The sequence below is a fragment of the Pan paniscus genome, chromosome 14 (genome assembly GCF_029289425.2).
Source record: "Pan paniscus chromosome 14, NHGRI_mPanPan1-v2.0_pri, whole genome shotgun sequence".
Lineage (NCBI taxonomy): Eukaryota > Metazoa > Chordata > Mammalia > Primates > Hominidae > Pan > Pan paniscus.
Window position 1 is genome coordinate 19605243 of NC_073263.2, and position 25730 is coordinate 19630972.

General features: G+C 39.3%; 1 protein-coding gene across 7 annotated transcripts in view; it reads left to right on the top strand.

Moving 5' to 3' along the window:
- The window catches only part of ZMYM2 (zinc finger MYM-type containing 2), a 129050-nt gene that overhangs the window by 20850 nt on the left and 82470 nt on the right, over nucleotides 1-25730 (top strand). For 4 of the 7 annotated variants that reach the window (XM_055097127.2, XM_055097128.2, XM_063595897.1 and 1 more), the window contains exons 3-5: nucleotides 14634-15135; nucleotides 15397-15490; nucleotides 24431-24716. In XM_055097127.2, coding sequence (XP_054953102.1) covers nucleotides 14634-15135; nucleotides 15397-15490; nucleotides 24431-24716 — 882 coding nt within the window. Of the gene's footprint in view, nucleotides 1-14633; nucleotides 15491-24430; nucleotides 24717-25730 lie in introns of all 7 variants that reach the window. The other 3 variants (XM_055097125.2, XM_055097124.2, XM_055097126.2) reach the window with 1 other exon arrangement.

A 25730-nucleotide genomic window follows, 5' to 3' on the forward strand; every position in this document is an offset into this window, starting at 1 on the left:
CACTCTACTGCTGTACTTCTCTGTCCTCTTCCTTTGTAATATTATTGTCATAGATTACATCTGTATATATTGTGTGCTCATTAATATAAATTTAAAATTACTGTTTTTTGGGTTTTTTTTTTGAGACAAAGTTTCGCTCTTGTTGCCCAGGCTGGAGTGCAATGGTGCAATCTTGGCTCACCACAACCTCCGCCTCCTGGGTTCAAGTGATTCTCCTGCCTCAGCCTGCCGAGTAGCTGGGATTACAGGCATGTGCCACCACGCCAGCTAATTTTGTATTTTTAGTAGAGACGGGGTTTCTTCATGTTGGTCAGGCTGGTCTGAAACTCCCGACCTCAGGTGATCTGCCTGCCTTGGCCTCCCAAAGTGCTGGGATTACAGGTGTGAGCCACCGCTCCCAGCCTAAAATTACTGTTTTGTGCCTTTATCTTTTATATCATATAAAAAAATTAATTATAAACCTAAAGTACATTACCGCTGACTTTTCTGTTATCTCTTTAGTTACCTTCACTCATATTCTTTATTTCTTCTTACCATGTTGAGTTACTCTTCAGTATTTTATCATTTTTGCTGGAAGAACTCTCTTCAGCATTTCATGTTGGGCAGGTCTGCAGGAAATGAACTTCTTTCTGCTTTTGCTTATTTGGAAATATCTTAGTTTCACCTTATTTTTGGAGGGATGTTTTGCTGCATATAGAATTCTTGGCTGACAGATTTTTACCCCCCTCTTTCTGTTAGCACTTTAAATATGTCATCCCACTGACTTCTGGCTTCTATAGTTTCTGATGAAAAAATGCTGATAATGATAATCTAAATAATCTAATGAGGATTCCTTGAACCAGATGAGTCTCTTCTTTTTTGCTGCTTTCAAAATTTCTGCTCTCTTTGAGGTCCACAATGTGTCTTGACATGGATATCTTTGAGTTTATCCTGCTTTTGGAGTTTGTTGAGCTTCTTGGATATGTATATTTATCATCATCATATTAGGGCAGTTTTCAGCCATTGTTTCTTCAAATGTTTTGTTAACTTTGGAAATCTGATTCCCCCAGTCTTTATAGATCACAGATTTTTTACTTGTTGAGGGATAGAGCTGTTCACGTGACTTTTTCTGCACTTTTTTTTTTTTGCCCAGTTTATGTTTCTTGTTTGTAGGCACTGGAGTTTCTCTTCCATTATCTGTGTGGTGAGGTACTGACCTGACAAAAATTTCCTTAAATGTCTGCAGAGAAAAGAGAAAATGGTCATGTCTCAGTAAATCTGTGATAGATACTACAGGGAAAGCTGCTCCTGCCCAGAAGGCTGAAACCAAGGAAGTGTCTGCTCCAGACCAGCCCAAACACACAATCCCAAATTTTGGTAAAAGTTCCTATCAGCCCTGTGTACAGCCAGCTGTGCCAAGAACATAGTATGCTATTCCCAAAGCTGAGTTGGGATGAGGAATGAGGGATAGTGGCTGGTTTGTACTATTCACTTATGAATGATCACCAGCCTCTCCCTGGGTTGCTCCTGTATTTGTTTTAGGTGTACAGTCAGGTTCTAGAGATCCAAAGTAGTTGGTTTCAATCATTTTTTCCCACTCAATGGTTGCTTGGGTGGAAGTACTTATACCTAGAACTTCTTGCCACACCATTTCGCCTAAAGTCTGTCTTCATCTGTATTTTTTCTTTTTTAAAAATTTGTTATTTCATCTTTTTTTTTATGTCAGATTTACAAGGATCTTGTAACTTTAAAATTATAAAAATAAATGTTCGGTATTCTTGTAATTTATTTTTACATTAAATTTTTTATTAAATAATTTTTAAATTTAAGACTTTATCTTGTATTAACGTTTATGTATGATGAGGGGTAGGTGGCTCCCCAAATTTTTATTTTTATGTTGGAATTTCTTTCGTTGTGAGACAAGAATTCAAAGTAATATTTCTCAGTTGCTTCCCAGTTGTTTTATACTACTTTTCTGAAAAATTTATATACCCTATTGAAATTTCATTGTATACTAAATTCCTTGATATATTGGGTCTATTTCAGACTTTTTTTGTCTGTTTGGTCCGTCTTTTCTTATTCCCTACCTCACTGTTTTATTTATTGTAGCTTCATAATATGCTAGTTGCTTCTGTTACTCATCTCTTTTTAGAATTTTCCTGTTCTTGGCTGGGCGTCATGGCTCACGCTTATAATCCCAGCACTTTGGGACGCCAAGGCAGGCAGATCACTTGAGGTCAGGAGTTGGAGACCAGCCTGGTCAACATGGTGAAACCCTGTCTCTACTAAAAATACAAAAAGTTAGCTGGGCATGGTGGCAGGCGCCTGTAATCCTAGCTACTTGGGAGGCTGAGGGACAAGAATCACTTGAACCCAGGAGGTGAAGTTTGCAGTGAGCCAAGATTGTGTCACTGCACTCCAGCCTGGGTGACAGAGCGAGACTCCATCTCAAAAAAAAAAAAAAAAAAGGAATTTTCCTGTTCTTGCTTATTTTTTCATATAAATTTGAGATTCAGTTTATCTAATTAAAAATTCTGTTAGTATTTTTATTGGGATCAAAGTAAGTTTGCAGATAATTTAGGGAAAATTGATATCTTTATGTTATTGAATCTTGCTTTGGAATTAGGTTTGTTTTTTGTTGGTATTAGTACCGTGATGAATTCACGGATTTAAGCATATTTGAGGCCAGGCATGGTGGCTCATGCCTGTAATCCCAGTGCTTTGAGAGGCTGAGGTGGGAAGATCACTTAGGGCCAGGAGTTCAAGACTCCTGAACTCCTGGAGTTCAGGGCCTGAGCAACATAGGGAGACCTCATCTCTACAAGAAATAAAACAATTAGCTAGGCATGGCGGCACATTCCTGTAGCTCTAGCTTCTCAGGAGGCTGAGGTGGGAGAATCACTTGAGTCCAGATGTTCAAGGCTGCAGTGAGCTATGATGATGCCATAGCATTCCAGCCTAGGTTGCCAGTGAGACCCTGCCTCTAAAAAACAGAAAAAACAAAAAACAAACAAACAAAAAAACAAAAAACAAACCCCAACCACATATTTGATGTGTTTTAATTAATTGCAGTGATTTTTATTCATGTTCAAATTGTCCTATCTTTGGCCAGTTGGAGCCTATTCATGTTGGCTCTGGAGTCCTTTTAACTCCATTAGTCTTCAGTAGCTTTCTTGCTATCTACTATAAGCAAGTGTTTTGGGCTAATCTTACACATTTCCTGCCTCTGACCTGCAATATACCATTTCTCCAAGGAGCCCTGGTTTCAGTAGGTGGGAAATGGTATTTTCATCTATTGGATTTTAAGTTTCTGCACTCATATTTTTAACATGGAGAAGTACCTTTTTCCTCCTGTAAATACGAATTTTTTCCTAGCATTCTGTTCATTTTTGTGGATATCTTTTCTTTTCTCTCTGAATATATTATTTTCTTAAAATGTTTTCTCCCCTTAGATAGTTACCGTTTCTACCAACTTGAGTTTTTCATCCCATTTGTTTTCATCATGAAGATATCTTTCCTATCTTTACTCAGCTGTCAGGTAGTCCTTGGTTGTCTGTTCGTGGTTAAGAATGCATGTCTAAAAGCTGTGTGGACACTCTAAGCCGTTGAGGGTCACAGTACACTGTTGATGTCACACTTCATTAAGGGATGATCTGGGTGGATGTTTGTTGGGAAATCTCCATTCTTGGGTATCTTTTTATGAAATCATGTTTCCAGAAAGAGCCTTCCAATTTCCTGAATGGGGAGATGTGTGACTTGCAGTTTTAGGTGGAGGTTAGGTCTCAGCACCAGTCCTGAGTATGTATCAGTTTATTTTATACCTCAGATTCAACTGAAATAAAGGGCTTGCACCTGAACTGTGCCTTAAATCTTCCTGTCCAAAGTCAATCTTTTACTTTCTCCAAAGATTAAACTTGTGGATTTATTTGGATGGGAAAGGAAATGTAGGTTTCTAATTGCTTTTCAGTAGTTTTCACTGAGTTGTCTATTAGCTGTCTTTTTTTTTTTTTTTGGAGACAGAGTCTCGCTCTGTCACTTAGACTGGAGTGCAGTGGCCTGATCTTGGCTCACTGTTACCTCCGCCTCCCAGGTTCAGGTGATTCTTATGCCTCAGCCTCCTGAGTAGCCGAGATTACAGGTGTGCGCCACCATGCCTGGCTAATTCTTGTATTTTTAGTAGAGATGGGGTTTCACCATCTTGGCCAGGCTGGTCTCGAACTCCTGACCTAAAGTGATCTACCTGCCTCGGCCTCCCAAACATTAGCTGCCCTAAGTACATCATCCCCTTTGGAGAAGAGATGCTGCTATTAGGTTGGTGCAAAAGTAATTGCAGTTTTTGCCATTACTTTCAGTGGTTCCTGAACCTGTTGAGTATTCTATTTTGAACTGTTGCCTCATTCCTCTGCAAATTGTTATGTTGATGAAGATACTTCCTACCTTGACAAGTGAATGTTAACTGCAGTTTCATTTGTAATTTGTTCATTTCAAAACTTTGCTTCCTGTGGATTCAGTGTTTACTTTTTCAGGCCTGCTAAGTCAGATACAACTAATCCATGCTTATCTGCCTTCCCTCTTCCAAAATTTTAGTGCACTTGAATTCTCTCCTATCTTCCCTTCCTTGTAGGTTTGTCATTTTTTTAAAAAAAACCCTTATTGTAGGTTTAGTTGACCTTTGGATGGAAGCAGAATTTTATGGCCGTTCAGTTGACTGATTTCTACATATTAATTTGTTATGTAGATACAATTATTTTACTTTATAAACTCACTGTCTATAATAGTTTTTCAGGTAAATCTTCCGGGTCTTTGGGGGTAAAGAATTGTATAATTTGTATATAATATTTTCCCCACTATCACTTTTTTTTTTTTTTGAGACGGAGTCTCATTCTGTTGCCCAGGTTGGAGTGCAGTGGCACAATCTTGGCTCACTGCAACCTTTGCCTCCCACATTCAAGCAATTCTCCTGCCTCAGCCTCCGGAGTAGCTGGAATTACAGGCGTGTGCTATCATGGCACGGCTAATTTTTGTATTTTTAGTAGAGATGGGGTTTTGCCGTGTTGGCCAGGCTGGTCTCAAACTCCTGACCTCAGATGATCCGCCTCCCTCGGCCTCCCAAAGTGCTGGGATTACAGGCATGAGCCACCGTGCCCGGCCTCACGTTTTTATATTTCTTCATTTCTTTTTTGTGTAATCACATTGGCTGTTACTTCTATAACAGTGCTATATGGTAATAGTAGAAGAATGTTCTTGTCTTATTCTTGACTTTAATGATAATGCTTTTAATAATTCTTTCTTCCTATAATTCCTTCTTCCTATTTTATTATTTTTTTCTTTTTTGAGATAGAGTCTCGCTCTCTTGCCCAGGCTAGTGTGCAGTGGTGCAATCTTAGCTCACTGCAGCCTTGACCTCCTGGGCTCAAGTGATCCTCCCGCCTCAGTCCCATAAGTAGCTGGGACCACAGGCGTGCATCACTATGCCCATCTAATTTTCCTATTTTTTGTAGAGTTGGGGTTTCTCCATGTTGCCCAGGCTGGTCTCCAACTGCGGGCTCAAGAGATCTGCCCGCCATGGCCTCCTAAAGTGCTGGGATTAAAGGCGTGAGCCACTGTGCCTGGCCAGGAATTTTTATTCTTAACATTTTAAATCTGTCATATTAACTCAGAACTATTATAAGTGCCATGAATACATACTGACTTATAATACTCTTTGCTGTAAAAAAGAGTTCACCTTAGCTTTCTTTGTAATTCTTTAACGATACTTAGAAAGCGTTTAGATAGGCTTGTAAGGGAGAAGATGATGAATACTTTTGTTGAAGCACTTTGAAGTGCTTTCTTTGTGATTTTTTTTGAAGGTTCAGCCTTTTTCAGCAAGCACTAATATTTTCTTGATACAAATATATGAATATTTATATTTTAACTATTACCTTTTCATTGTTTTTTCATGACAACATCAACTGTTGTGTTAATTAATTCTCACTGAATCAAAATAAAGACCAAATAGAACTGAAAGCATTTATGATTTATAATGTGGAGTATCACAAGGCAGCTTAAAAATTAATTGGAAACTTACTGAAATTCTGAGGTACAAGCACCAGTTGTCTGGTAATTGTTTAGGAGTTAGGTAAGTATTTAGGAGTGTGCTAAGTGGTTTTCACATCCAGTTATACCTTTGAATTAGAAGAAAAGCCATGTGAACTATTTTTATACCATTTACTGTAGTAAAATGGAAACTCAGATAAGTTGTTTAGTCTTAAATAGTTAGAATTGACTGGAGGTAGAAGAGTGGCGGCTACATGGAGTAGATTTTACTTTGATAATGGAGAAGTGGTCAACTTCTAATTGGATTGTCTTTCTTTAAAGGACTAAGTAGATGTTTTCTGGTTGAAACATTATTTCTATGATATGTAGAAGTGACCAATATTATTTACAGTCTATGATTTTAAGATAGCTGTCATAGTTGAATGGTTATTCTGTTTCGAGAAGTAGATTACTGCAGGGATCTAACTGTGGTAAAGAAAGACCTATTTTAGGCTACACTATTTTCTTCTAAGGAGACCGAATTGACACATAGCCGCCACCAGAGGGAACTGTGATATCAGTTCTAGCTTTTCTGCCCCAGAAGTGGTTTTCTTCTGTTTTAAGTATGCCAAAACAAAGGAGCCAAATAACTTAAATATTAAAAGCCTACACATTTTATAACATCTGTAGATTTGGGCTGAGCTGTTATCTCATTTCTGTGAAAATCATTATGTTGATCAGGTACTTCCCTTATGACAAGTGAATGTTAACCGCAAATTCAGCTTCATTGTGTTTTTTGTTGTTGTTGAGACGGGGTTTCACTCTGTTGCCCAGCCGGAGTGTAGTGGCATGATCTCTGCTTACAGCAACCTCTGCTTCCCTGGCTCAAGCGATCCTCCCACCTCAGCCCCCAAAGTAGCTGGGACTACAGATGTGCACCACCATGCCCAGCTAATTTTTGTATTTTTTGTAGAGTCAGGATTTCACTGAGTCACCAGGGCTGGTCTCTAACTCCTAGACACAAGTGATCTGCCTGCCTCTGTCTCCTAAAGTACTGGGATCACAGGTGTGAGCTACCATGCCTGGCCCTATTCATTGTTTTTTAAATCCCATTGTAGGTTGGTACTTTGGGCTTGCTGTTTCTTTTGAAGCTTGTGTATTTTGAATATTGATTTGGTTATTTTATTGAATGGTTGTGTTTTTTTTTTAAAAAATAAGAGCTGTGGCCAGGCACAGTGGCGCCTGTAATCCCAGCTACTCAGGAGGCTGAGGCAGAGAATTGCTTGAATCCAGGAGACAGAGGTTGCAGTGAGCCGAGATCATGCCACGGCACTCCAGCCTGGGCGACAGGGTGAGACTTGGTCTCAAAAAGGAAAAAAAAAAAAAAAATTTGGCCGGGCGTGGTGGCACGTGCCTGTAGTCCCAGCTACTCGGGAGGCCGAGGCACAAGAATTACTTGAACCCTGGAGGTGGAGGTTGCAGTGAACTGAGATTGCACCACTGCACTACAGCCTGGGCAACAGAGTGAGACTCTGTCTCAAAAATGAATAAATAAATAAGTAAAAAAGCCGGGTGTGATAACATGCGCCTATAAATCCCAGCTACTCAGGAGGTTGAGGCAGGCAGGTTGCTTGAGCTTGGGAGTTCGAGACCAGGTCAGGGCAACATGGAGAAACCCTGTCTCTGCAAAAAAATACAAAAAAATCAGCCTGGCGTGTGGCGTGTGCCTGTGGTCCCAGTTACTCAGGAGTCTGAGACAGGAGGATCCGTTGAGTCCAGGAGTTGGAGGTTGCAGTGTTGCAGTGAGCCTAGATCGCACCACTGCTCTCCAGCCTAGGCAATAGAGCCAGACTCTTTCTCAAACAAACAAACAAAACAAACAAACAAAAAAAAGGGATAATTCTGTTTAAAAGCTTAACCTAGCACACACCTATAGTCCTAGCTACACAGGCAGGAGGATCACTTGAGCCCAGGAGTCCAGCATGGGCAACATAGAAAGATCGCCATCTCAGAAAAAACAAACAAAAACAACAAAAAAAGAGGGGCGATTATTTACTTTACCCAAAGACCTATAAATTACTACTTCATATCCTAAGACATTTCAGAAATTAAAATATAAACATCATTACTCTAAGGCAGTTCCTTAATAAGGAAAGCTTGTTTATAGCAAAAATAAGACATACTAAGGAGAAAGTTTCAGATAAGTCCTTTAGTTACTTTTAAATAAATTAAAAAAAAAATTTTAACATTTCTATTGCAGAAAGTTTTAAAAATTGAAATATACTGAATAACATTTTCATTCAAAATTGTCATAACTAATTCAATTAAAATTTTTTAAATACAAGTACTGTCATCAGTAATAACTAACATTCTTTTAATGGTTATTATGGACCAAATATTCATGTCAAACACCATAGCAGCCCCTTAAAGTAGAATCATTATTATATCAATTGCACAGATTAAAAAAAAATCCTCAGCGGGGCACGATGGCTCACACCTGTAATCCCAGCACTTTGGAAGGCCGAGGCAGGTGGATCACTTGAAGTCAGGAGTTCGAGACCAGTCTGGCCAACATGGTGAAACCCCGTCTCTACTAAAAATACAAAAAAATTAGCCGGTCATGGTGGCTCATGCCTGTAATCCCAGCTACTCAGGAGGCTGAGGCAGGAAAATTGCTTGAACCTGGGAGGTGGAGGTTGCAGTGAGCTGTGATCGTGCCACTGCACTCCAGCCTGCAGCCTGGGCAAGAGAGCAAGGCTCCATCTCAAAAAAAAAAAAAAAAAATTCTCAGCAGTTAAGTAAGCTGCTTAAAACCACAGCAAGAAAATGGTAGAGGTCAGGATTTAAATATTCACAGCTATTAAGCAAAATGAAATTAAATATTAATAATGTAAATAAACAATGCAGCTCTTATGTTTTTTTTCTTGAGACAGAGTCTCTCACCGTCGCCCAGGCTGGAGTGCAGTGGCGCAATCTCGGCTCACGGCAGAATCCACCTCCTTGGTTCAAGCGATTCTCCTGCCTCAGCCTCCCGAGTAGCTGGGATTAAAGGCGCCTGTCACCACGCCTGGCTAATTTTTTGTATTTTTGGTAGAGATGGGGTTTCACTGTTTTGGCCAGGCTGGTCTCAAACTCATGACCTCGTGATCTGCCCACCTGGGCCTCCCAAAGTGCTGGGATTACAGGCGTGAGGCACCGCACCCGGGCGCCCCGCTACTTGTGTGTGTGTGTGTGTGTGTGTGTGTGTGTATGTATATATAGGAAAGATGGGGTTTTGTCATGTTGGCCAGGCTGGTCTCGAACTCCTGAGCTCAGACAATCTGCCCGCCTCAGCCTCTCAAAGTGCTAGGGTTACAGGCGTGAGCCACCGTGCCCAGCCTAATTTTTGTATTTTAGTAGAGACAGGGTTTCACCATGTTGTCCAGGCTGGGCTTGAACTCCAGAGCTCAATCTTCTTGCCTCAGCCTCCCAAAGTGTTGGGATTACAGGCGTGAGCCACTGCCCTCAGCCCATTTTCTTTAAAGCAGTAATAAATGTATCTTTTGCCATTTTCCAGTCTCAGCATGTCTTTCATCTGACAGCAGATAGACACACAGCTCTTTCTCTGAGAGGAATAGAGACTGGTTTTGAAACCGAGCTCTGTGTATAGTGTTTGAATCCTTTACTGTCTTGGGACCTTGGGCAGTTTTAATTAATGTGTGAGCTGCTGTTTTATTATAGAAAAAAATTCTGTTTTCTTTTAACTCAAAGGGGTTGTCACAGTTACGTGAGAATAAAATAAGACCTTGGTATTCTGTAAAATACTGTATGTTTTTGAAAATATTTCATTTTCTTACTTTGTTGAGTGGTAGAACAGTGCTCTTCTGACACTAGAACTTGGTTTATGGTCAGAGAATAATACAGCATATATAAACTAAAGGGCTAGAGTGTATACTTGGATAATTAAATAATGCTGTTACTTAAAAATAACTTTGATAGTTAAAGTGAACATAATTGGCTTTGGTTTCTGATCTTTCCTCAAATATTTGGGACAATTGTCTACTCTGTGCTCAAGCATTGTGTTAGGTCTTAGAGATTCAGTGAAAAGACGAGTTACGGCCGGGCATGGTGGCTCACGCCTGTAATTCCAGCACTTTGGGAGGCTGAGGCGGGTGGATCACGAGGTCAAGAGATCGAGACCATCCTGGCCAACGTGATGAAACCCCGTCTTTACTAAAAACACAAAAAATTAGCTGGGCGTGGTGGCGCATGCCTATGGTCTCAGCTACTCAGGAGGCTGAGGCAGGAGAAGTGCTTGAACCCAGGAGGTGGAGGTTGCGGTGAGCAAGGTCGATTGCGCCACTGCATTCCAGCCTGGGTGACAGAGACTCCATCTCAAAAAAAAAGAAAAGACAAATTAATGATTCATTAAAAAGTTAGTATACCCATATTTGATGTCTGTGAAAAGTGCTTATTCTGCATCTCTTTTTGTATCTGGAGATTGCATCTTTGACTAGAATTTTGTCAACTGTATATCATCTTCCGCTAAGATGACTCCTTTTCCTTCCTTCATTCAGTCAGATGCTTAGCTGCATGAAACTCTAGATTAAAGCAGAATCCAAAGTGCATCTGGTTGACCACTCACCCTCCCCTGCGTAAACTTCTGCCCTTCCTAGCAAACTACTTCTGTCAGTATGATGTGATCCTCTCAAGAGTTTTTTTTCCCCCATGAATTTATGTACAAATATATATACTTCAGGGAAAATATCGTATATATAGGTTTTTGGGATATGCATAACATCACAGTAGTAATTTTCTTTGTGTTCTGTAACTTTTTAATTTTTAATTTTTGTGGGTACTTTGTAGGTGTTTTTGTGGGTACACTGTAGGTGTATTTATGAGTTACATGAGATTGTTTTTGTTTTCTTTTTGAGACAGAGTCTCACCCCATCACCCAGGCTGGAGTGCAGTGGTGCAGTCTCTGCTCCCTGCAACCTCCATGTCCCAGGTTCAAGCGATTTTCGTGCCTCAGCCTCCTGAGTAGCTGGAATTACAGGTGCATGCTACCATGCCCAGCTAATTTTTGTATTTTTAGTAGAGATGGGGTTTCACCATATAGGCCAGACTGGTCTCTAACTCCAGACCTCAAGTGATCTGCCTGCCTCAGCCTCTGCCCGTCTACATGAGATGTTCTGATACAGGCATGCATTGTGTGATAATCACATCATGGAGAATGGAATATCCCTTCAACTATTTATCCTTTGTGTTGCAAATAATCCAGTTATACTCTTATTTTAAAATGTACAATTAGATTATTATTGACTATAGTCACCCTGTTGTGCTATCAAATAATAGGTCTTATTCTGTTTTTTTGTGCCCATTAACCCCCACCTCGCCACTACCCTTCTCAGCCTTTGCTAAGCATCCTTCTACTCTATCTCCATGAGTGTTCTGTAACTTTTAAAAGTCATCAGTATACCTTGTAGATTTTTTTTCATGTCAGTAAGAGATCTTGCTTTTAAAATACCCTAATCTGTTCACTTTTTCTCATCTCCCATCACCACCCTTTTTCAGCCACTGTCATCTCTCACTTGGACCATTTCAATGGCCATCTAGTTTGTTTCTTTGCTTCCAGTTTTTCCCTCTTGTTCCCACATAGCAGCCACAGTGATCTATTTAAAACCTGAGATTGTATCACCTCTTTGCTGGAAACATGGCAATGTTTCCTGTTCCAGTAAAATCCAAACTTTCACCTTTAGTTAGAATTAATGCTTTCTAAGCTTAGGCAGGGCTGTTTACCTGTTTTGATTACTGATTTTTCCCATGTGCCTAGAAAGTATCTTGTGCATACTAGGTGCTCTGTAAATCTGTTAAATGTAATTAATGAATTAGCTAGTCGGCCTTGATGTGTTATTCTCTGCCTGTTTGTCTCATTTTATCCTCCTCTTTGCTTCCTACTTTGATCTGCCACATTGGCTTTATTCTGCTGCTTGGATTGGCCAACTTCATTCCCTCTAGGCTTTGCAGAAGCTGTTTTCTTTGCCTGGAATATCCTGTCCCCAGTTTTCTCACAGCTGAATCTTATCATTTCGTATTTCAGTGTAAATGTCACTTGCTTAAAGAGATGTTCTCTGATCACCAAACTAGTTATCTCTTCACCTTCTGTTATTCTGTTTAAAAGTTTTTAAATTTAGTTTAAAAAAAAGTGATAAATCACATGGCCCAAAATTAAGAAAATGCTACAAGACGTACAGTGAAAAATGCCTCTACCACTGTCATCTGTAAATCAAAGCAATACATATTAGTCTCTTTTTTATCCTTTCAGAGGCTCTTTAAATGAAGTGTTTTTAAATCAGTCTTTAAGAACTATATAGCCAGTATCTCCTCATCTTTTCAGATAATACACTATGAAAATTAGACCAAACCACTGTATATAAGCCACTTCAACTTCCTATTCATCCTATCTACAATTTAATCTATAGTCTATACTTGCCCTTCAGTTTTACCTCTTCTAGTTGGTTCCCCTTGCATTTTGCCCCCCAAGTTTGATCTGTGAGATCAAAATGGTTCTTGTTCAGAATTAGAGATCTGTCTCATCTCCCATGATCTGTCTCATCTCCATTTGCTCAGTAACTTTGTCCTAGAAATTTTCTGTGTGTGTGTGTGTGTACGTATGTATTTTGTGTGTGTGTGTGTGTGTGTGTGTGTGTACGTATGTGTTTTCTTTTGAGACAGGGTTTGCTCTGTTGACCAGGCTGGAATATAGTGGCACAATCGTAGCTCACTGCAACCTCGAACTCCTGGGCTCAAGTGATCCTCCTGCCTCAGCCTCCTAAGTAGCCAGGACTACAGATGTGCGCCACCATGACTGGCTGATTTTTAAATTTTAGTATTTAGTAGATTTGAGGTCTTGTTATGTTGCTCAGGCTGGTCTCGAACTCCTGGGCTCAAGCAGTCCTCCCACCTCAGCCTCCCAAAATGCTAGGATTACAGGTATGAGCCATTGTGTCTGGCCTGAGGTTATCTTCTTAACTCTGCTATTTTCTTTGACTTCAGCACAACCTGGCATATAGGAGGTGCTTAGAAAATATTAGTTGAATGTAGCAGAATGATGAGTTTTGAACTCTTGAGTTTTAGAGACCTGGGTATTCAACCTAGCTGTGTGACTTGGGCAAGAGAGTTAGCATCTGTAAGCCAGAATTTCTTTTCTTTTCTTTTTTCTTTTTCTTTTTTTTTTTCCCCCATTTTGAGACAGGTTCTCACTCTGTAGCTCAGGCTGGAGTGCAAGGGCACAATCATGGCTGACGTCAGCCTCAAACTCCCGGCCTCAGATGATTCTCCTCTTCAGTCTCCTGAGTAGTTGGGACTACAGGCATGTGCTAACATGCCCGGCTAATTTTTGTATTTTTTGTAGAGATGGGGTTTTGTCATGTTGCCCAGGCTGGTCTCAAACTCCTGGGCTCAAGTGATCTGCCCACCTCAGCCTCCCAATGGTCACACTGCCTTCTGTTTTACTTGTAGTCCCCCTCTGCATGTCTTTTATAAGGGTACTTGTGAGTACATTTGTGACCCACCCAGGTAATCCCATATAATCTCACTTGAAAATCCTTAACATTAATCATATCTGCAAAGTCCCTTTTTCCATGTAAGGTTAACATTTGTAGGTTCCAGGAATGGGGACCTGATATCTTTGGTGACCTTTATTCAGCCTGCTACTGGAATATAAAGCACACAGCATAGTGCCTGGCAAAAAAAAGAATTTATGCTTTCTGGATAGGGTCAAAAAAGATTAAAATTTTCAGAAAGATTTAATTGTACAATTAATGGGAGCCAGAGAATATGAGAAAAGTGGGTTAAAAAAAGATGAGATGGCCAGGCACAATGGCCCATGCCTGTAATCCCAGCACTTTGGGAGGCTGAGGCCGAGTTCAGGGGATCTCTTGAGCCTAGGAATTTTGAGACCAGCCAGGGCAACATAGTGAGACCTCGTCTCTACCAAAATAAATAAATAAATAAATTAGCCAGGTGTGGTGGCGATGGCCTGTAGTCCAGCTACTTGGAGGTGGGAGGATCGCCTTAACCTGGGAGGTCAAGGCTGTAGTGAGCCATGATCACAACGCTGCACTCCAGCCAGGGTGACAGAATGAGACCCTGTCCTTCCCCACCCCCCAAAAAAGATGAGGTAAGGGAAAGGATTATAGCATGTGACTTTATATGATACAGTGAATAAATGGGATAAGTGTATAATGAAGTAATTATTTTTTTTCAGATTTTTATTTTATTTTTTCCTGTTCAGATGTGTGGGAGGATTTATCCATATTTTTAGTGATAAATTTTATGGAGTAAATAGTGTACCCCTGAAAGGAGGTGGTGGTGGTGGTAGGAATATATTGCATATGATTACCATGAATATATTGCATATGATTAATTATCCAATAAAAATTGGATAATTGCCTTCCTTGTTATCCTGCAAAAGTTAACATGTAAACTATATGAAATGATTAATGAATGGATATCACATATTTTCCTGAATGTTAGACAAGAATCACTTCATTTAGAATAAAAATAAAATAAAAGTACCCTTTAAATCAATAGTTTCAGTTAGAGTAACATAAAAAGTCATACTGACATTTTAATTCTTTTTTCTATTTTCCTAACAGGTTCTTTGGCATGGACACGAGTTCAGTGGGAGGATTAGAATTGACTGATCAGACTCCTGTTTTATTAGGGAGTACGGCCATGGCAACTAGTCTCACGAATGTAGGAAACTCATTTAGTGGTCCAGCTAATCCTTTAGTGTCTAGATCTAATAAGTTTCAGAACTCGTCAGTGGAAGATGATGATGATGTTGTTTTTATCGAACCTGTACAACCTCCCCCACCTTCTGTACCAGTGGTAGCTGATCAAAGAACCATAACATTTACATCATCAAAAAATGAAGAACTACAAGGAAATGATTCCAAAATTACTCCTTCCTCAAAAGAGTTGGCATCTCAGAAGGGAAGTGTAAGTGAGACAATTGTCATTGATGATGAAGAGGACATGGAAACAAATCAAGGGCAAGAGAAAAATTCCTCCAATTTTATTGAACGAAGACCTCCTGAGACTAAAAACAGAACCAATGATGTGGATTTCTCCACTTCCAGTTTTTCAAGAAGTAAGGTAAATGCAGGAATGGGTAATAGTGGTATCACCACAGAACCAGACTCTGAAATTCAGATTGCTAATGTTACAACTTTAGAAACAGGTGTAAGCTCTGTGAATGATGGCCAATTAGAAAATACTGACGGGCGAGATATGAACTTAATGATTACACATGTAACATCACTGCAGAATACCAACTTGGGAGATGTCTCTAACGGACTGCAGTCAAGTAATTTTGGTGTTAATATACAAACATACACCCCATCTTTAACTTCACAGACCAAGACTGGAGTAGGACCTTTTAATCCTGGTAGAATGAATGTGGCAGGAGACGTTTTTCAGAATGGAGAATCTGCAACTCATCATAATCCTGGTAAGCAGTAAGAGATACTCTACTTCATGTAAATGAATTTAAACTTCTGGCTGCTGCTTTTTTCATTGTAGTAACTGGTATTACCTTGTTTAGTTTGATCATGTGAAATATGTGAATTATATTGAATTTTATCTTAAGTTTGGAATTTTAATAAGAATTGTAAAACCATGTATAGTATTTTTCTGTGGATTACTAAAAAGTTAATCATAAAGTAATTTTATATTTAAAGGATTTAAGAAAAAAATACTCTTTACATTCATCACCAAAGTCTGATAATTTGGCCGGGCACGGCGGCTCACACCTGTAATCCCAGCACTTTGGGAGGCCAAGGTGGGTGGATTGCTTGAGCCCAGGAGTTCGAGACCAGTCTAGGCCACATAGCGAGACGCCATCTCTAAATTTAAAAAGCAAAACAAACAAAAGAATGAAGTGTGATAATTTAATATCTTGTTTGTCATGCATTACTTTTTGCTAATAGAATTTTTACTAGTGTTTTAGTATATAAGTTAGAGAACCAAAAGATTAATATAATAGCACACTTAAAGAACAGTGTAATATTGTACAGTAGTTGCATTTAGATTTTTTTTTGAGATGGAGTCTTGCTCTGTCACCCAGGCTGGAGTGCAGTGGCGCGATCTTGGCTCACTGCAATCTCCGCCTCCTGTGTTCAAGCGATTCTCCTCCCTCAGCCTTTCAAGCAGCTGGGATTATAGGCATCCACCACCACGCATGGCTAATTTTTGTATTTTGTATGGGGTTTTATCATGTTGGCCAGGCCAGGCTGGTCTCAAACTCCTGACCTCAGGTGATCTGCCCACCTCAGCCTCCCAAAATGCTGGGATTACAGGCGTGAGTCACTGCACCTGGCCGCATTTAGATTTGTTTCTACTTTCCCTGTGCTTATTTAATTTAATTAATTAATTTTTTGGGACAGGGTCTCTCTCTGTCGCCCAGAGTGGAGTAGAGTGGCACAATCTCAGCTCACTGCAACCTCGACTTCTTGAGCTCAGGTGATCCTTCCATCGCAGCCTCCAGAGTAGCTGGGACCACAGGCGTGAGCCACCATGCCTGGCTAAATTAAAAAAAAAAAAAAATTATTTGTAGAGACGGAGTCTTACTGTGTTGCCCAGGCTGGTCTTATACTCCTGGGCTCAAACATTCCTTCTGCCTTGGCCTCCTAAAGTACTGGGATTCTAGGTATGAGCCACCATGCCCAGCCATTTTATTTTTTATTAAGAGTTGGCTAAGGTTTTATTTTTCTCACATTTGAAGAAAGCCAAACATATCATCCTTTTTTTCTTTTCTAAAACTACTTTTAAGTTATGATTGACATGCAAAAGGCTGTATATATTTAATGTCTACAACTCGATAATGCCGTGTTTATTTTTGACCACGTATCTTTAGCTTTTAGTTAGCATTTTACTACTAAAAAATTTTTAAAAATTATTTTTATTTTTCAAGGGCATAAATAAGCAATACTTTTTTTTCTTATTTATTTGTTTATTGACAGAGTCTTGCTGTATCGCCCAGGCTGGAGTGCAGTGGTGCAATCTCGGCTGACTGCAGCCTCTGCCTCCCTAGTAGCTGGAATTATAAATGTGTGCCACCATACCCAGCTAATTTTTGTATTTTTAGTAGAGACGGGGTTTCACCATGTTGGCCAGATTGGTCTTGAACTCGTGGCCTCAAGTGATCCATCTGCCTTGGCCTCTCAAAGTTCTGGGATTACAGGTGTGAGCCACTGTACCCAGCCCCCCCACCTTTTTTTTTTTTTTTTGAAGGTTGATAGTTTTCTTGACTATTTGAAATTGTTTTCTGTGAGCAGCCTTGTTCTGTGAAAACTTTAAAATATGGAAGTGATAAGAACTCTGTGCCAGCCTGGACAACATGGTGAAAAAATACAAAATACTGAAAATATGAAAAGTTAGCTAGGCATGGTGGTGCACACCTGTGGTCCCAGCTACTTGGGAGGCTGAGGTGGGAGGATTCCTTGAGCCCCATAGGCAGAGGTTGCAGTGAGCCGGGATTGCACCACTGTATTCTAGCCTGGGTGACTAAGTGAGACCCTGTCTCAAAAACAAAACGAACTCTGTGACTTTTTCATGACATGTCTGTGGATGTCTCTCTCTCTCTTTAACCTCTCCCCCAATTCCTCTATGTGTGTGTGTGTCTATCGGCGTTTCTCTCTCACATGCCTCTCTCTGACCCATTCTGTCATCATTTTAGGCTCATTATCCTAGGGATTGTGGAGAATAATGTGAAGTAACTAAAATCTAGGCAATGTAGAATGCTATATGAATTGCTAGTTATTTTTCTTATTTGTCGAGTAATGTCTGATTATTGAAGACTGCTTAGAAAATCTATAATTTAAAACAAGAGCTGGTGCCAAGCATGGTGGCTCATGCCTGTCATCCCAGCACTTTGGGAGACCAAGGCAGGAGGATCACTTGAGCTCAGGAGTTTCAGACCAGCCTCTGGGCAACAGAGCAAGACCTTGTCTCTACTAAAGATTAAAAAAAAAACTAGCCAGGGCTGGTTGCGGTGGCTCAAGCCTGTAATCTCAGCATTTTGGGAGGCCAAGGTGGACGGATCATCTGAGGTCAGGAGTTTGAGACCAGCCTGGCCAACATGGTGAAACCCCATCTCAACTAAAATACAAAAATTAGTGGGGCATGGTGGTGCATGCCAGCTGCTCGGGAGGCTGAGGCACGATAATTTGTTGAACCTGGGAGGCGGAGGTTGCAGTGAGCAGAGATTGCACCACTGCACTCCAGCCTGGGCGACAGAGTGAGACTCTGTCTCAAAAAACAAAACAAAACAAAACAAAAAAAACTAGCCAGGCATGGTGGTGCACACCTGTGTAGCCTCAGCTACTTGGGAGGCTGAAGCTGGAAGGTTGTTTTAAGTTTGGGAGATCAAGGCTGCAGTGAGCTATGATTGTGCCACTACACTCTAGCCCAGGCAGCAGAGTGAGACATTGTCTAAAAAAAAATAAAGAAAGCTGAGCATGAAGGTGTGGGGTGTGGAGCTGTTGAGATATGAGGATCCCTTGAGGCTGGGAGTTGGAGACTGTAGTGCTCTGTGCTGGTGCGTGTTAATAGCCAGCACACACCAGCCTGCGCAACACAGTGAGACCCAATCATAGTCCTCCTGAGTAAAGATGACCACTATCAATGCTTTGGGTGGTTGTCTTTTAGTCTTTTTTTGTATTTTGTTAACCTAGTGGAAATGCAGATCTGTGTAGTTTTGTTGTCTGTTTTTTCCTCCACTGCATTTTCTCATACCATTAACTATTTATATAAGTTTTAATGGATACACAATGGGTATTGATGTAACATTCCCATATTTGGCTTTTACATTGTTTCCCATATTTTGCTGTTGTAGGTCTATGATGAAATATTTGCTCACATTCCTGATTATTTCCTTAGAGTATATTCCTACAAGTGAAGTTACTGGGCTAAATATTATGATTACTCCCATGCCCCTAACGATTTTTGGTTTAAAAATACATACCTGGTATATAGTAGTGTTAAAATAAATATGCTCTTTTTTACTCAGTTTTGAAATTTCTTGTTACTTCTAAAACTCCTTATAGGTAGGTAGAAGTGTGTGTATGTGTGTGTGGGTGTATGTGTGAGTTTGTATGAGCATTTTTAACTTACAGAAATACATTGTAATAATGCTTTTTAGAAAGCTCTTAGCAATTTATACTGTCATGAACTGTATGTTAGTCTTTCATTGTAACCTTGCCGCTTAAATGTGCTCAAATTAGTTTTAAAATAGCTATTTTTTCTTTCTTATATGTAAAAATATAAAGAAAATAATGTTGTCTTACCGCTGAGAATCAATTAATTAATAGTACATGTAATTCTAACCTGAGATCATAGCATAGGTACAGTTTTGCAACCATTCCTGCCATTCCTTTTAATACCTAGCAGTAGATCTTGAAATTTTGTTCATGTCAATATATGCGTGTGAAATTTGTCTATTTTGTATTTAGCTTGGTTCCAGTTTTTCCTACTTAGATAATTATTTTTAAGAATATTCTTGTGTATACATCTTGGGATACTTACTTCTTTAGGAATATTGCTGGATCAAAGAGACCGTAACATAAGAATTGTGTTCCTGTTTACTCAAACTCTGTAAACTCGTCATCAGAAAAACTGTACACAAAGAGACATATGAATTGGGTCTTGCATTTATATGCTGATTTTATTTGTAATAGAGAATAATGGATGAAGAGCTATAAAATCTTGGCTATTTATATTGGTTCTTGGACTAATTGTTAATTGGGAAAATTTAACAGCTATCCTTTCATGAAATCCCTTGTATGAAATTGAAGGTTTAGACAAAATGATTAGGCCTTTTCTATTCCTAAAAAATTTTTTTGATGTTGGAGGAAATAAAAATGTAAAACTAGGGCAAATGTAAATTGAAAATAGAGAAGCACCATTTTTTTCAGTGTCAAGGCAATAGATGCCCTTAAGTTTTGATAGGCTCTTTTAACTATGTATTCAAGTGACAAGCCTACAAAATAGAACACCCTGAGGAGCCACTATTTATGTGGGCAAGAGCTGTTTCTTTTAGATATGTTCAAGCATAATTTTTGATTGGAGGCCTTTTTTCCTTTCTTAAGATGGAATTACCAGTTCTTCTAGTGACTTTCTTTCTCGTTGATTAGATTTTTACCCATTTATTGAAACTGGTCAGTTACTGTGATGATAGTTAAATAACAGAATTCCAGAATGCACTCTTTATTCTAATAAGTTTGGTGTGTTCTTGTTTTTGTTTTTCCAACTAAGGGGTATGAATACAGTCAGGTAAAATCTGAATAGCCCCTCGAAACCATTAGGTTGATGGAATGGGTCAGAACCAAAAAATCATCCTTTTTAAAGTTTTGGTAGTAAAGAAGTTTTCCCAAGCTCTGGTTGTATTTTGTACCTCAAGGAAAATAATTTTTTTCCTGTGGAAGGGCAGCTTTTATGTATGGAAGTTCAAAATACGGAGAAACTAGAAAGGAAAAGGAAATTTATGAGAGACCAGAGTAGTAGAAATTAGAAGTGGTAACCTGAAAAGTTTCAAAATGAAGATAGGTTATGGTATTGGTAGTGCCATGGGAGGCCTGCAGAACAGCAACTAGTGCAGCAAACTGGAGACTTCTACTAAACACTAAAGAAGCTTAGCACAAAAGAGAAAATATGTCCTCTAGCATTAATAGTTACCACACCTCAGTACTGTGCTGTGCTGAACCTTTGCAGTGGTAGAGGAATTTGACATTGGATTGGTCAGTACAGGCATACCTCATTTTATAGTACTTTGTTTATTGCACTTCACAGATAATTGCATTTTACACAAATTGAAGGTTTGTGGCAACATTGAGCCGAGTAAGTCTTTTGGCGCCACACTTCCAACATCATGTGGTCACTTCGTGTCTCTGTTTCACATTTTGGTAATTCTCACAATATTTCAGACCTTTTCATTATTATTATATCTGTTACGGTGGTCTGTGATCAGTGATCTTTGATGTTACTATTGTAATTGTTTTGGATGCCACAAACCATACCCATATGAGAGTGAACCTAATTGATAAATGTTGTGTGTGTTCTAACTCTCCCTCTCCTTGGACCTCCCTGTTTCTTGAGACACAGCAATATTTAAATTAGGTCAGTTAATAACCCTATAATGGTTGCTAAGTGTTCAAGTGAAAGAAAACCTTACATTTCTTGCTTTAAATCAAAAGTTAGACCTGTTTAGGCTTAGTGAGGAATGCATGTTGAAAAGCCTAGAAAGGCTGAGAGCTAGGCCTCTTGAACCAAACAGCCAAATTGTAAATGCAAAGGAAAAGTTCTTGAAGGAAATTAAAACTGCTACTCCAGTGAACACAGGAATGATAACAAAGTGAAATAGCCTTTTTTTGAGACAGAGTCTCACTCTCACCCAGTCTGGAGTGCAGTGGTTTGAACTTGGCTCACTGCAGCCTCTGCCTCACAGGCTCAAGAGATCCTCCCATCTCAGCCTCCCGAGTATCTAGGACCATAAGAATGTGCCACCATGCCTGGTTAATTTTTAAAAAATATTTTTTGTGGAGACAGGGTTTCGCTATGTTGCCCAGGCTGCTCTCAAACTGCTCAAGCAATCCACCTGCTTCAGACCCCCAAAGTGCTGGGATTATAAGTGTGAGCCACCGTGTCCAGCCACAAAACAGCCTTATTGCTGATGTGGAGAAAGTTTAAGTGGTCTGGATAGAAGATCAAACCAACTATGACATTTCCTTAAGCCAAAGCTTAATCCAGAGTTAGGCGCTAACTCTTTTTCAGTTTTATGAGAACTGAGAGAGAGAAGGAAACGAAAAGTTTGAAGCTAGTAAAGGTTGGTTCATGAGGTTTAAGGAAATAAGTCATCTCCATAACATAAACATGCAAGGTGAAGCTGCAAGTGCTGACGTAGAAGTTGTAACAAGTTCTCCAGAAGATCTAAGATAATTGATGTAGGTGGCAACATGAAACAACGGATTTTCAGTGTAGACAAAACAACTGATGGCTCTCTTGTTAGAGGTTAATATACTTAGTGACTGTAAGTTGAAGCCAGTACTCATTTACCATTCTGAAAATTGTAGGGTCCTTAAGAATGATGATAAATGTACTCTGCCTATGCTTTATCAGTGGAACAACAAAGCCCCGATGACAGCATGTGTGTTTACAGCATGGTTTACTGAATAGTTTAAACTAGTGTTGAGACCTTTTGCTCAGCAGAAATGATTCCTTTTAAACTATTACTGCCCACACCTGGTCATCCAAGAGCTCTGATGGAAATGTACAAGGAGATGAGTGTTGTTTTCATACCTGCTACCACAATATTCATTCTGTAGCCTGTGGATCAAGGAGTAATTTTGACTTTTAAGTCTTACTATTTAAGAAATACATTTCGTAAGGCTATAACTGCCATAGATAGTGATTCCTCTGATGGATCTAGGCAAAGTAAATTAAAAGCCTTCTGGAAAGGATTTGCCATTCTCAGTGCCCTTATGAACATTTGTAATTCATGGGAGAAGGTCAAAACAGCATTATTAACCAGAGTTTGGAAGAAGTTGATTTCAACCCTCATGAATGATGGTGAAGGGTTCAAGACTTTAGTGGAGGAAGTAATTGTAGATGTGGTGGAAATAGCATGAGAACTAGAATTAGTAGTGGAACCTGAATGAGGCTGGGCATGGAGGCTCATCCCTATAATCCCAGCACTTTGGGTGACTGAGGCAAATGGATCGGTTGAGGCCAGGAGTTCAAGACCAGCCTGGCCAACATGGTGAAACCCTGTCTTTACTAAAAATATAAAAATCAGCTAGGTGTGGTGGCACACACCTGTAATCCCAGCTGCTTGGGAGACTGAGGCATGAGAATTGCTTGATCCCAGGAGGTAGAGGTTGCAGTGGGCTAAGACTGCTCCACTGCTCTCCAGCCTGGGCTACAGAGAGAGACTGTCTCAAAAGAAAAAAAAAAAAAAAAAGTAGAGCCCGAAGATGAGATTGAATTGCTGCAATCTCGTGATAAAACTTGCACAGATGAGGAGTTGCTTTTTATGGTTGAGCAAATAGAGTGGTTTCTTGAGATGAATCTATTCCTGGTGAAGATACTGTGAATGTTGTTGAAATGACAACAAAGGATTTAGAGTATTACGTAAACTTAGTTGATAAAGCAGTTGCAGGGTTTGAGAAGATTAACTCTGATTTTGAAAGAAGCTCTAGTGTGGGTAAACTGCTGTCAAACAGCAGAAGAGTTCATTGATGGGGTAAAGATCATTGTTGTCTTATTTTAAGAAATTGCCACAGCCAATTGGCAGCCACCATCGTGATCAGTCAGCAGCTATCAGCATTGAGGCAGGGCCCTCCACCAGCAGAAAGATTACAACTTGATGAAAGCTCACATGATTAGTGTTTTTTTAGCAATAAAGTATTTTTAAATTAAGATGTAGATTTTAAAAAGATATAATACTATTGTACACTTAATAGACTACATTATAGTGTAAACATAACATTTTTTGTGAAACCAAAAAAATTCCCATGTCTTGCTTTATTGCAGTATTAGCTTTATTGCAGTGATCTGGAACTGAACCAGAAATATTTCTGAGATATGCCTGTATACATTGGTTTAATTCCATCATTTCTGTGTAACACTCTTTCTATGAGATTATGTGTTACATTTAAAGGCCATGAAACTAAACATATATGGAAAAGCTGTTCTTAAAATATGTCTTGGAAATAATTATAAACTTTTTTAGACTTGCATTACATTTGTCAAAGGTTCTAGTTAGGATTTTATTATTATTTAATGTTGATATATGTGTTCCTCGCCTAAAGTGATATTTTATAAATACGTGAATACTTCCTGCTTAATAACTAGTGACATTTTTAATACTTCCTATATGCCAGTTATTATGCTTTATTATATGTCTTACCTCATTTAATGTTTACCATTAGCATGAGGTTAATACCATTTCAGGCGCTCTAAAGAGTAAGGCACAGTTTAAGTAGCTTCCCAATCTTGTAAGCGATGGAGCTGGAATGTGAACCATTCTTTTTTCTTTTAATTAATTTTTTTTAAAATTGACAAAACTTGTATATTTATTTATTGTGTACAATATGTTGCTTTGAAGTAGATATACATTGTGGGAATGGCTAGATTGAGCTCTGAGTTACCCGACATACCCTTTTTTTGTGCTGAGAACACTTAAAATCTAATGTTAACTACTTTAAAGAATATAGTGCATTGTTACCGTGACATTCTTACTCCAAAACTTGTGCTATATACCTCTCTGCTATGTTGCTGTTCCATTAACATCTTAAAATTGTACAAAATGGGAAGTTAATATTTCTCTGATATAAATTTTAATATGTATAAACAAACACTTGTTTCATTACTCTTTCTTGTGCATTTTGTTTTTAAGATTCTTGGATCTCCCAGTCAGCTTCATTTCCCCGTAATCAGAAACAACCAGGGGTGGACTCTTTATCACCAGTGGCCTCACTTCCTAAACAGATTTTCCAGCCGTCTGCCCAACAGCAGCCTACTAAACCAGTTAAAGTCACTTGTGCAAACTGCAAAAAACCTTTACAGAAGGGCCAGACAGCTTATCAACGAAAAGGATCAGCTCACCTCTTTTGTTCTACCACCTGCCTTTCTTCCTTCTCCCACAAGCCTGCTCCAAAGAAACTCTGTGTTATGTGTAAAAAGTAAGGTTTACCTTTCAACATAATTCCATATAGTTGAATTTTGGAGTTGTAAAATTTTAAGAAAAGTGAAACAGATTTGTAATACCTTTGGAAACTTCCCTATCAAGTCCAGGTGGCATATGGATAAAAGGCTTCCTGTTTGGATGGCATTGGAGTTGATTTAGATAGGTCCTTATAATTAATTTTGTCTGTAATCTCCATTGGACTCTTTGATTTTGTAACAATACATACTTATTTACATGATTAATGAGAAGAAATTAGTTCTTATAGCCAAATAAAAATGCTAAGCAGTTTATGCGTGATTCTGTGTTAAAATTGGTTAAATTTTACCCTGTCTTCAGATCAAGATTATAAAATTGGCAAGTCTTTGGATTTTATATGTGTTTGTTTTGAACATTAAGTCATTAGAAATAGTATTTCAAGACTCAGGTACCAATTTTTAGCCAGCCTTAGAAAGGCAGGATCCTCTCTTCTACTGTTTTTTTCTTTTTCTTTTTTTTTCCTTTTTTTTTTTTTTAGGCAGAGTCTCACTCTGTAGCCCAGGCTGGAGTGCAATGGTGCGATCTCAGCTCACTGCAGCCTCCACCTCCTGGGTCCTCCACCTCCTGGGTTCAAGCAGTTATCCTGCCTCAGCCTCCCGAGTAGTTAGGATTACAGGCTTTCGCCACCATGCCCAGCTAATTTTTGTATTTTTAGTACAGATGAGGTTTCACCATATTGTCCAGACTGGTCTTCAGCTCCTGACCTCAGGTGATCTGCCCACCTCAGCCTCCCAAAGTGCTGGGATTATAGGCGTGAGCCACCATGCCCAGCCCTCTTCTGCTGTTTTTTGATCTAGCTTCACTGGTTAAAAATAGCTGGAATATGGTATGTTATATGCAAGGTAAAGCCTGGTGGCCTTTCTGTACCATATCTTGGAGCAGCTCAATTCTCTGAAGCTATATTTAGATCTTGAATTTTACAAAGAGCTTAGTGTTCTGTACATGTTTAATAAATTCAAATACTGAAACAATT